The following is an 11,853-nucleotide window of genomic DNA, read 5'->3' as shown; positions in this document are numbered from 1 at the left end:
CGATCATCCACAGCCATCTGGTTGAAGGGAGTGGTTAGGGTGCATAAGGGAAGGGAGAGGAAGCCAAAACTACGAGAGTATTAGGAGAGAAATAGGAAAATGGAATGTGGTATGAAAAAGACTATTACTGAATCCTAAACATTATTCAATAGGCTAGTGTTGACATAGTCAAATTATGAAATTTACAAAATTACACCAACCATTTCTACTCAGTGAAGGACAATAGCATGCGCCTGCAGGGGATGAGCATGAAAACACTTTAAATTGGTATATTCTGCAATAATCACATTCCTTAAGGTCTTGAGAACGTAGAAAAGAATTGGACAAAAATCACTGTGTGATCCATGGGTACTTCTTTATTAGAGAAGAAATTAACGATTCATACCAGAGACTACAGAGGGAAATTAACTTAAGCTTGCAATTCTAGAATAACTTTCACAATAAGGAATTCTTAAGTTTTCATAGAGTGAGGGGGAAAGAAAGGAGAGAGAGAAAATCATTTAGAACAGTTTCCCAAATTTGGCTACTTTCACAGACATATTCTTGGAGGTGGGGATACAAGTTTTCTATGTAACATTTAAAATTTTGTTTTACTTTTTTTTTTTTTTTTTTTTTTTGCTGTATGCGGGCCTCTCACTGTTGTGGCCTCTCCCGTTGAGGAGCACAGGTTCCGGACGCGCAGGCTCAGTGGTCTTGGCTCACGGGCCCAGCCGCTCCGCGGCATGTGGGATCTTCCTGGACCGGGGCACGAACCCATGTCCCCTGCATCAGCAGGCAGACTCAACCACTGCGCCACCAGGGAAGCCCTTATGTTTTACTTTTGCTTATAAACAAATTAATACACACTTGTTCAGGATTCCCTGGACAACCATGTTACATAACAGAGTGTTGCCACGTGATCGTAGCATCTGCATTTATACCTCTGATCCCTGTGGCCGAAAATGAAGACCAACCGTGCTTAACTTTTCAGTGGCTTCTCTCAGACTGCGTGCTCAGACCCTTCACGGAATTGTTGAATATTTCCTATGAGGTCTATGAGTTGTCACGGTTCAGAAAACTGGTTCACGGCAGTGATTCTCACAGTAGGAGGGGGTAGGAGGTGGGGTGGGGATGGTGGCTAAGGAGATACCCTTTGAAAAAGCATATTCAGAATATCTATTGATTTCATAATACAAATTCTATAAAGTCAAACTCAACAAAATAATCTTTGGACAGTAGCAGAAAACCAACTATAGATTCAACCCAGGAGGTCTGGGATATACTTGGTTGAGAAACACTGGTGTTGAGGTAGAGGAGCCCCAGCATGTGGAGAACACATAGTAAGGAACATGTGCCAAAGAGAAGGAACATCTTTTGGGTCAGTGAGTGAATCCTAAGCATATCTTGTCTTTTTGGAAACCAAAGGGCCAATCCACAAGAAACCTGAGACACCCATCGAACTTCTCAGACCTGTTGTTTTGGGCAAGTTGGTCCCCTTTTAATACTGAGTCAAAAGAAGAAAAAGCTGTTTTTTGCCCCCAGAATGCCCCCCACCCACTTTATTTGCGTTAACATATTTCAAACTTTTAAGTAAACAGTTGCTGTAGCTGGGTAGACGTAGCCCCAGGTCCATCCATCAGGAAGTGCTGTCAGTATCTGCAATGCCATCCAGCTCTCAAGGGGGATATCAGCCTGGGGTCTGCTCTGCTAGGAAAAAATACAAAGAATTGGATTTTCTTGGAAAAGATCAATTCCTCTCATTTCCCTTTCATTACCAGAACATTTACTCTTGCTGTTTAAGCATAATCGGTTACAGGTGGCCTTGAGATGCAAGTTGCCAGTAGAATACTGAGAGTATAATATACTGAAGGACAATGCAGATAAAGAGACCTGGGGAATATGGCGGACTCTAGTGCCCATGCCAACATAGAGGTAGCTGGGGAAATGGTGTTTCCCACCTTCCCAGGAAAGTTGTAAGTTTTCTTTCATTCTCATCTAAGCCTAAATTGCTAAAGAGTGTTCCAGAAAAGGAAACATTTGGTACAGCAGTTAATTGGATTTTGAGTGCTTTGTGCATGGGGTGAGGCCAGAAAGCTAACCCAAACAGACACAGTGTTTATCTGAGGGGATGATGTTGTAGAATTGTGATTAAAAGTTTATAACATTGACTATTTTATTTCAAGGGATTCAGTTGCATTTTTCAGACCTTGTTTTGTCACTTCCTGTTGCTATTCTGAGTAACCACCACAAATTATACGTACTCATTGCTCAAGGGTTAATTATTAATTAGTGGGCAATAAATACTCTTCAGAGAACATTTTAATTTGAACCCCTTTCTCCTTTGGCTAAAACAGAGTCTTTCCACGTGTGAGTCAGTGCAATTGGCCTGCTTAGAAGCTAGCTTGCACTAACAAGAGCTGTGGGGAGGAGAGTCCATCAGACCCCAAAGGTATCTTGCTTCCTTTCTGAAGAATTCATCACCCTGTGGTTTTCCATTCAGTCAAAGATCTCCTTTAAGTTACAATTTTAGAAAACTCTATTTTATCATTTGGGAAGCCAATTAGATTGAATGGATTTGCAGGGTGAACACAGGTAAAGCAAAACTTACCTTGATTTCACATTGCACTTAGAATAATCTAGGTTGCTTCCCATGGCTTGTGTGCTCTGGTCCTTGCCCACATTTGTTACTACTTTTCCTTCTTTCTGCGCTTCACTCAGTCTGATCTGTCTTGCTTTCAGTTCCTTGAATATTCCATACTTGTCACCTCAGGACCTTTGTACTTGCTATTATTCCTTCTGCCCAAAAAGCCTTTCTGCTTCATCTGTACATGGCCATCTCCCTGTTATCAATCAGGTCTCAGCTCAACCAGCCCCTCTGAAAAAGGCCTTCCCTTACTACATTAGCTTAATTTGCTCCCCATCCCCCTGCCATGTTCTATCAAATTATTCATTTGTTTCAGGAATTATTTACTTGTTTTGGATCAGTCTACCTCTCTAGAATATAAGTTCCATGTTATCTTTTTGTTCATCTCTGTATTCCCAGTGCCTCGTACAGTGTCTGGCACATAGTAAGTGCTAAATAAATATTTGTTAAATGAAGGTTGAGTGAAAAGCTTTCCTCCCATTGATGAAATTAACCCATTTGTAAAATGGGAAACTCATACATGACATCACAGTTCCTCAAATCACCCCGATCATTCTTTCCCTATCCAGAGTGCCTTCCTAGATTGTAATAAAACGTGGCGGTACAATTCCACCATCTCCCAGTGTTCCTGGCCCAGCGTCCCACCTGTCACTCACCTATAATTATTGTAGAGCTCCAATTTGCTTTAGCCTTGTCAACAGCTCCCCTTTCTCATGCATATTTACTAGATCATTGCATCCACCTATGCACTCTTGACCGATGAAGACCCGAGGTACCTAAAAAAGCAAACAAGCCAGGACATTTAGAGAACATCATTATTAGATTAGACATTTTATCCTTCCTCTAAATATTTCCCATGATCCAAAGCTTTTCAAATCACTTCACAACCTCCTCATGTATACTCTTTCAGTGCAGAACTTTATTATATGCATAAAATTATTCATTCAAGAACCTTCTTAAGCCAAGATGCTTTTCAAATAGAATGTTCTGTGTGTGTGAGATTGTCTAACTTGTCAAAGGGATTTAAAAATTTTACTCTATGTTTCAGGGAAAGAGGTTGGGTTGGCCACAGCTGGACCACCCTGATTGAATTCTGGTTTCTCTACAGCTGGGACCACACCTGAGCCCTTAAACTGACCCATGGCAACCAGGAAGGAGTCTGTCTCTAAGTACAGCTGGAAAAGTATTTGCATCAGTTCTCTGTCTCTGATTTTAGACTCACAGTTTATTAGAGTCGTCTCTCTCATCTATGAGCTCTGTCCTCAGCTGGGGAAGGGGTGGTGGTGTCTGAATCTCCTTCTCTAATACCTGGCCCATCATAAGATGTTTAAGTGCTGCAGCCCTGGGAGCAAGGACATGCATCTGCTTTGGTTTCACACCTGGCATGGGTGGGTGGCCCAGGGTCAGCCAGGCTGACACAGTCATTCTACCTGCTGAACATGTTCATCTTGAGTCAAACTCAGGCTCCCTCCCTGCTGCTAGGTAAGGCGTGTTCCAGGTTTCTAGGGGGCTCTTGGAAGGAGGAGAGAGGAGGAAGTCTTTTCACTGTGGCTCAGGCAAATTCCAGGCCAGGGATGTTACAGAAAGGCTGACTGGCAGTGAAGAAACAACCACAATGCGGGTACCCTGAGTGGTCAGGAGCAAGCAGGTCCTCTCCCAGAACACTAGGAACATACCAGAAGGGGCAGGAGAGGTGAAAGACAGAAGGCGGCAAGAATATTTTCAAAGCTTTTGACTTTCCTCAGAAGGCATAGTAATTCAGATGCATTTTTAAATTGAGGTATAGTTGATGTACAATATAAGTTTCAGGTGTACAACACAGTGATTCAAAATTTTTATAAATTATATTCCACTTATTATAAAATATTGGCTATATTATCTGTGTTATACAACATATTCTTGTTGCTTATTTTATACATAATAGTTTGTACCTCTTAATCTCCTACCCCTGTATTGCCCCTCTTCCCTTCCCTCTCTCCACTGGTAACCACTGATTTGTTCTCTATCTGTGAGTCTGCTTCTTTTTTGTTATATTCACTAATTTGTTGTATTTTTTCAGATTCCACATATAAGTGATATTATACAGTATTTGTCTTTCTCTGACTTATTTCACTTAGCATAATACCCTCTAGGTCCATCCATGTTGCTACAAATGGCATTATTTCGTTCTTTTTTATGGCTGAGTAATTAATATTCCATTATATATATATATATATATATATATATATATATATATATATATATATATATATATATATACCCCCCATCTTCTTTATCCATTCATCTGTTGATGGACACTTAGGTGACTTCCATATCTTGGAAACTGTCAATAATGCTGCTATGAACATTGGGGTGCATGTTCAGATGACATTTTTTTTTTTAAGTGTGAGAGTTGAGAAAAAAGGCAGGATTATTTCAGGTAAGTCCTTAACCTTATTTTTATTAAGAAGGGGGTCTGGGTGGAAGTAGGCTTTAAAAATTAAGGCCCCCAATTGAAAGACTCCTACACTCCATTGCCATGGCTATTTCCTATGTCCCAAGAGTGGGGAAGAGCACACAGGACTGTGTTCTGGCGAGAAAGCCTGGTAATGTCCACCTCAGTCACACAAGGTGACGCCCGTCCCGCCTGCACTGCCCGCCTGCGTGGGGGCTTTGCAAGTAGAAGTGCCACCAAGGCAGCGTTGCTTTTTTACTAGCTGGAAAAATATGCAGAAACATGAGGCCAGAGACCTAACTTGTCCCCTGGATCTGGCCATTTTAGGGAAAATAAAGCACCTCTCAAATTGCTGGGGGCCTTCTGGCTTCTATCTCCCCAGGAACAGTTGGCTGTGGTCAGTTGCAATGGTAAATAAAGCAGAATCCTAATGTAATTCTAATATAATTCTAATACAGGGCTCCTTCTGTTGAAGCCATTACCTAAATGAGTAAAACTCATCTGAGCTTTCAGTAAGGACGAGATGTATTCATTCTTGAACTTCTGTCAATTCTGTTATTTTCAGAAAGAATTGAGCAATGGTCACTCCTCTTGCCACTTGCCACATCTCCACCTTTGGCCAGGGTGCTGGCCCAGGTGGTTAGAGTTCAGTTATTTGGAGAGAAGGCCCTGAGGAGTAAGGAGTCTTCTCCTCAGATAGCTGTTCTCAAACTTGAACCCTGCATCAGAACTGCAGAGGGCTTGTTAAAACATAGGTTTCTACTCCTTCCCCACACATTTCTGATACAGGAGATCCGGGCTGGGGCTCAAGAATTTGCATTTTGACAAGTTCCCAGGTGATGCTGACTCTCAGCGGTCACATCTGCAAACCGCTGGTTGGCACTGATAGTGGTTCATTCCTCCTGCAGTAACTGAGGCTTTGGGAACACACAGCTCTGCAGCAGCCCCCAGCCACCTGAGGCAGGCCCTGAAACATGATCAGGGCGGACTTCTGTGCAGACCATCTGGCACGCAAGCTGGCTTGCCTGAGAGCTGAAAGGCCCCGTTGCCCTCACACCCACCCTCTAGGCTAGGCAACAGTTGGCTGTGGTCAGTGTGATCAGTTGGCAGCAGGACAGTGTGGGAGGCTGTGGTGACAAAACAGGAAGCTGTTGATGCAGCTGAGGAAGGGAGACTCGTCCTCCGTGCCCTCCCCTCCTGGCCCATCCGCCTCTTCAGAGGAACTTGAGTCTGTTACTGCCAAGAAGCAGAGAACTGCCACCATAAAAGCAAGCTTGGGAATTCTGGGGCCCTTCCTCTCCCGGAGCTTCCTCCAGCCCCAGCTTCAGCTAGGTGGCATCTCCTGCACTCTGGTGTTACTCAGAGCCTCCCAACACTCTGCAGCACCTCCTTGGCTACTCCCTGGTACAAGCCACCATCTTTTCTCATCTGAATTACTGCTCTAGCCTCCAGAGGTCTCCCAGCTTCAACCCTCACCCTGGCCTTCCTGTAGTCTCCTTCCCCACAGCCACTGGATCGACCCTTTCAAAATCAAGTCAGATAGGGTTATTCCTCTGCTCAAAAACCTTCAGTGGCATCTCATCTCCCATCACAAGCACACTCCGTGTGATAGCTTGAAAGGCCTCGCCAACCTATACCGTGTGATCTCTCGGACCTCATCTCCTCCTGACTCATAATGTTCCACCCATGGAGGCCTCCTTGCCAGGCATACTTCTACCCCAGGACCTTAGCACTTGCTGTTCCCACTGCATGAAATGCCCTACCGCTACATTTCTGCATGCCTTGCTCCCTCACTCCCTTTAGAGATCTACTAAAATCAGTGAGGCCCTGATGACTCCATTTAAAACCGTACCTTGCTGCCTACAGCCCACCTGCCTTTCCTGTCTGTTTTTTTTCTCCATAGCACACATCACTTACCACCTTCCAACATACTATTTTATTAATTGCATTTACTAGAATGTAAGTTCCACAAAGGCAGTCATTTTTGTTTGTTCTGTTCATGGCAGTATTTCCAATGTCCAGAAAAGTGCCTAGTGTAGTAGGTGCTTAAAAATATTTGTTGTATCTAGCAAAATTATCCTTCAAAACCAAAGGAGAAAAAGACTTTCTCAAACAAACAAAAATTGAGGGAATTTGTTGCCCAAAGAGCTGCCTCGTAAGGAACATTCAAAGACGTTCTTCAGAGAAAAGGAAAATGATAGAGGTCAGAAACTTGGATTTACATAAAGAAAGAACATCAGGAAAAGGAATAAGTGAACGCACTGATCTAGGAGCTGTGGCTATGGCGAAACCAGAACCAGTTTCTCCAGTACATGGCCTGATAGAAGGCCTACGTCTCTGTAATCAGTCAAGTCTTGCTGGGCTCCTACTATTTGCACAGCACACAGGCATCCCAGGATAAGCAAGATAGCGACAGCTCTCAAGGTTTCCAGTCTCTTCTAATAGAAACCCTTCACTGTTCGGGATCATGAAGTATACAACTTCAAAGGGTTTGTTTTTCCCCTCGGAGGAATGTCATTCAGGACTCAAGAACCTGTGAAAAGTATTTTGAAAAATTCGAAAACAGAAGACCACTAGAAGAAAAAGTGTTGCTTTACAATGAATTGAAAAAACGTGTTGAATGAATGCGTGAAGTGGTTTGTTTTTCCTGCTAGAGAATAGGTGCTGCCGGGCTGAAAGATGTAGCTCCCAAACCTGGTTGCAAATTAGAATTACTTTTTATTTTTTTGACAGGAGAGAAACTCTATTTTCACTTCCAGATTTTTTGAGGTCTAACTGGCAGATAAATATGTGTGTATTTAAGGTACACGATGTCATGGTCTGATACACATATACTACATTAAGAAATGATTACCGCAATCAAGTTAATTAACATACCCATAACCTCACAGCTACCATTTGCACGTGTGTGTGGTGAGAACACTTGCGATCTAATCTCGTAGCAAACTGCAAGCATACGATACAGTATTACTAACTATAGTCACCATGCTGGACGTTACATCCCCAGAACTTATTCATCTCATAACTCAATGTTTGTATCCATGTCCTAGGGATCTTTAAAACTACTGATGCCTAGCTGCCCCCTCCCATAGTGTGATTTAATTGGCATGCGGTGTGACTTGGGCATTGGGAATTTTTTTTTTAAAAGCGCTTCAGGTGATTCTAATGAGCAGCAACATTTGGGAATCGCTGGCCCAGAGGGACGCCTCACAGCGGGGTCCACAGGCGTCCTTACACTGCCCTTTCCCTCCTTCCAGAGACGAGGGTCCTCAGCTCACAGCAGGGGCCCTGGAAGCAATGGGGGTAGCGTGTTTTGCCTCTTTCTGCACCAGAAGGCTGATTTCTGACTGGAGAGGCGGGAAGAACAGAACAGCCTCCCAGGCTTTACACTGAGAAGCCAGAAAGAACACAGTAAGTCAAACTAAACCTGAGCTAGGATATGTGCTTCTGCAAGCGCTGTGTCCTAGAATGTGCGCCCTGAAAGGGAGTTTGGGTGACCTGGTGGGACAGGACTTACCACCTGAACTGATGCTGGGGATCTGGTCGGCTGGCCATCTCACTGGGAAGCCGTGGTGCTGAGGAAGAGGAAGGCTGTTCACATAAAGGACAGCGGTTCTTAGGGTCCCACTGTCTACTTATAGCAAGAAGGGATGTAGTGGTCACCTCCTCCAGCCTGGTGCTGCAGCCAGGAGGTCCCTGAGAGTCACAGAGCTGGTGACTTACCAGGATCACACAGCAAACCATTGTGAGAGCCATCCGGAGCTCTGGACTCCCTAACAGGCCTGGAAACATCCCATAATTTAGATTAAGGAGCACTAATGAGCCGTTAGATTTTTCCAGAGGGAGGAGTTAGATAAGATAGGGAAGAATGAGCGATCTAGATGAAGGTTAAAGAGAGCCTAGAGAAAAGATGGAAGGACAGCAAATCCCACTTGGCCCTGTGCACGCAGAGTGCACGCGATTCTTGCACAACAACAGAAACGCACGATCACACATGGCCCCTGCATCCCTCCTTCCACCCCAGCCCTGCAAGCGCAGACTGTCAGCGCTTCAAACAAAGAGCCCAGATAGTTCCTCAGTGACTCCTGGGCGGCTGCTGGGCCCGCTGCCCCTGACGCCCAACAGTCAGCTGTGCTCCCTCCTCTGATCTGAGCACCGTTGGCCGAAGTCCAGCCGTCCATTCAAGGAAGCAGTGTCCTTTCTCAGGCGCCCTCCCCCACCTGCACAGCCCTCCAGCCGCCTGGAGTGACAGACAGAACCTTAGCGGTGTCCTAGAGAAAGGCACAGGCGTACCACGTTCACAGCCCCGACAAGAAAAAGGAATCTGGGAGCCTCCTCCCCAGCCTTTTAGAAGGAAACCCCAGGCTCACCGTTCTGGCTCCGGTGAGCTGTTGCAAATAATCTTGAATCTCGTTGGTGTCACTGCGGGCTGTGACATCGACAAATTCCAAAAGCCCTTGTTTGAAGGGCAAGTGGCTGAGGAGCTCCTGGGCCCTACTGCTGTAGGGGCAGGTGGGCTTGATGAACACAACTACCTTCCCAGGCTGGATTTTGCTGTTCACAAATGCTTGAGCCATGCTCACAGGCTGCTATCTCCTGGGGAGGAAACCTCGATTGCAGGTATTGCTTGGGAGAAAAGCGGGGCCCTGGCCAGCTGGCTCTTATTTAAAGGAACCTCCCTGGAGGAGGAGTTTGCCCGGTAGCGCGCTCGATTTTTAAAGGGCCAGTCCTGAAGTCGTTTCAGTCTGGAGTGATTCAGCAGCTAGAGCTTCGGAGGAACGCCCGCTGGTATGTCATCATCAGTAGCTATGTCCAGGGTGTCATTGTCCTCAGCCCTTTCAGGAGCGCCTGCTCTTGGGAAGGGAACAGAGTCTTGTCACTCTCTGGGGAAGCAGAAAGTGTGCAGCCCAGCCCCAGGGAGGGGGCGGAGAAGGCAGAGTCAAACCTTTGTTGTCTCAGACACAGTTTCTAAAAACACATGCAAACAGAATCATTCAAGAACCAGAATGCGCTGCAATCTCTTTAGAAGGAGTGAAATTCAGATGGTGACTTTGTGTCCCGTCTTGCTTGGCCTGCACTGTCTGTCGTGGTCACTGCTTAGTGGAATTAGTTCCCCACTTTTAAACATCTGGAGATTTCACAAAAGAATCTGGACCCGCGACCTCTCTCTGAAAAGTCAGGTCGTCTTCATTGTGGCAGCAGCTGGGGCTGAGGAGTTGTTGTTCTTTGGGTAGGGCAGACAGCGGCTCAGGTATGCCACTGCCCGCCCCCCGCCGGGCTGGCTCACGCCTTCCAGACACCTGCTGTGCGTCCCTAAGCATTTGAGTTTGTGACCCTTGAACTGCACTTTAGCATGGAAGTGAATTCCAACACAAACGCACATTTCAAACTGCAGGTCCAATGAAGGTCTTTTTCTCTGTTTGACCCTCTGTGTGTGACCCTTGGTTTGCACTGTTGTGAGTCTAAGGGGTGTAATAACCCACTTCTCACATTCACCTGAGTGTGGTAAGACGCTTAGGACCGGATGCTCTTCCCTGTGGTGCCCACGCTCCCGAGTGGGGCGAGCGTAGTCTTTTATTCTAGGGCCAGTTCTGACCCCTCCATGTGCGGTAAGTTAAATAAACAAAGCAAGGAAAAAAGGAAAACCACCTCCTTGAAAAGGGAACTGTCCTTTTCCCCAGGAGGTTTTCCACTGAAACTAGGGCCCAAGCTGGAGCTGCACACCTTCACTGATTGCCACGTCAGAATCCCAAGCATAGCATGATTGAGAGAAGGGAGGAAAATTGACTCCTGGAAGCAGCTCTAATTATTACTAAAATTAAATGGCAAAGCAAGAATCCCAGATTCTGAGTCACAGAGAGGCACTAAGATACGAGATCTCTGGCACCAGAAAGAATGTGCTGGGGCGGGAGGCCTGAGGTGACGGGTCCACTCAGTCTTGGGACTTGCAGCTTCATTTTCTCCTGAATAAGCTCCTGGCAGAGTCCTTGTCGTCTCTCTTCGTTTCGTCCTTTTGCTCGGACTCCTGTGGCCGGGCCCCTCGCTGAAGCCCGGGGCCTCCTCAGGGCCGCCTTCTTCTCTCCCGCGCAAGGGTCCGCAGCACGCCTCGCACCGGGCACTTCCCTCCGAACCGCTTTCTTCTCAGCGTCTGGGCGTAGCCTCTCCCGCTCTGCTGGCCCTTTTTCTCAGCATGTGACTGTGGTCAAGTCTCTGCCTTGTTACAAACCACCACCACCACCTTCCATCTCCTTGACCCTGCTTTCCTGCCCTTCCCGAAAAGCCAAGTCTCATAGGACTTGCTGTTATGTTTGCCATCTGTGCTTGACTCACCTCCCATCCTCTCCTCACCTCAGTGCAGTCTGACCTCCTTCTCAACCGTTCTGCTGAAACTCCTTCGGCCAACGTCAATCATGACCACCACGTTGCTAAATCACCTTGCAGCCAGGTGTCCTGCCTGAGACTAACCCAGAAGTGTGGGTGTGGAGTTTCTGATAAACTGGTGGAGTGAAACTCCCAAAGGATCTGTTTGCATAGGGTCCCTGGAGGGTTGGGTACCTGGGGCAGAGATCAGGGTGCAGGAGGAGAGGGCTTCTGTTGTCTGCCCTACCGCTGAGGCCCAGGGACTGGTGTCTGAAGCCTTAGGACAGATGGCCACGGGACACAGCTGAAGAAGGCCTTTTCATGAGACTTGGAACAAAAACAGATGGCAAAGAGGGGGAGTCTTCTCCACTTTTCAGAAAATGCCGTGGCTTCACTTCAGTGGAGAATTCAAAGCATAGAATACTCTGTTGCGTTA

The 11,853-nt window shown here is 46.2% G+C and overlaps 1 protein-coding gene across 1 annotated transcript; it reads right to left on the bottom strand.

Moving 5' to 3' along the window:
- Positions 1-336: 336 nt before the first annotated feature.
- Positions 337-9,680, bottom strand: GLRX (glutaredoxin). Its single transcript, XM_082835190.1, has 3 exons — positions 9,428-9,680; positions 3,280-3,399; positions 337-1,683 (listed from the first exon to the last, which is right to left on the bottom strand). Exons 1-2 carry the CDS (start codon positions 9,632-9,634, stop codon positions 3,286-3,288), a joined length of 321 nt encoding a protein of 106 aa, XP_082691316.1. The 5' UTR covers positions 9,635-9,680; the 3' UTR covers positions 337-1,683; positions 3,280-3,285.
- Positions 9,681-11,853: the final 2,173 nt, after the last annotated feature.

This window comes from Leucopleurus acutus (genome assembly GCF_964270905.1).
Source record: "Leucopleurus acutus genome assembly, chromosome: 3".
Classification (NCBI taxonomy): domain Eukaryota; kingdom Metazoa; phylum Chordata; class Mammalia; order Artiodactyla; family Delphinidae; genus Leucopleurus; species Leucopleurus acutus.
Note: the sequence above shows the minus strand (reverse complement) of the source record. Positions and strands in the feature narration are given on the sequence as shown.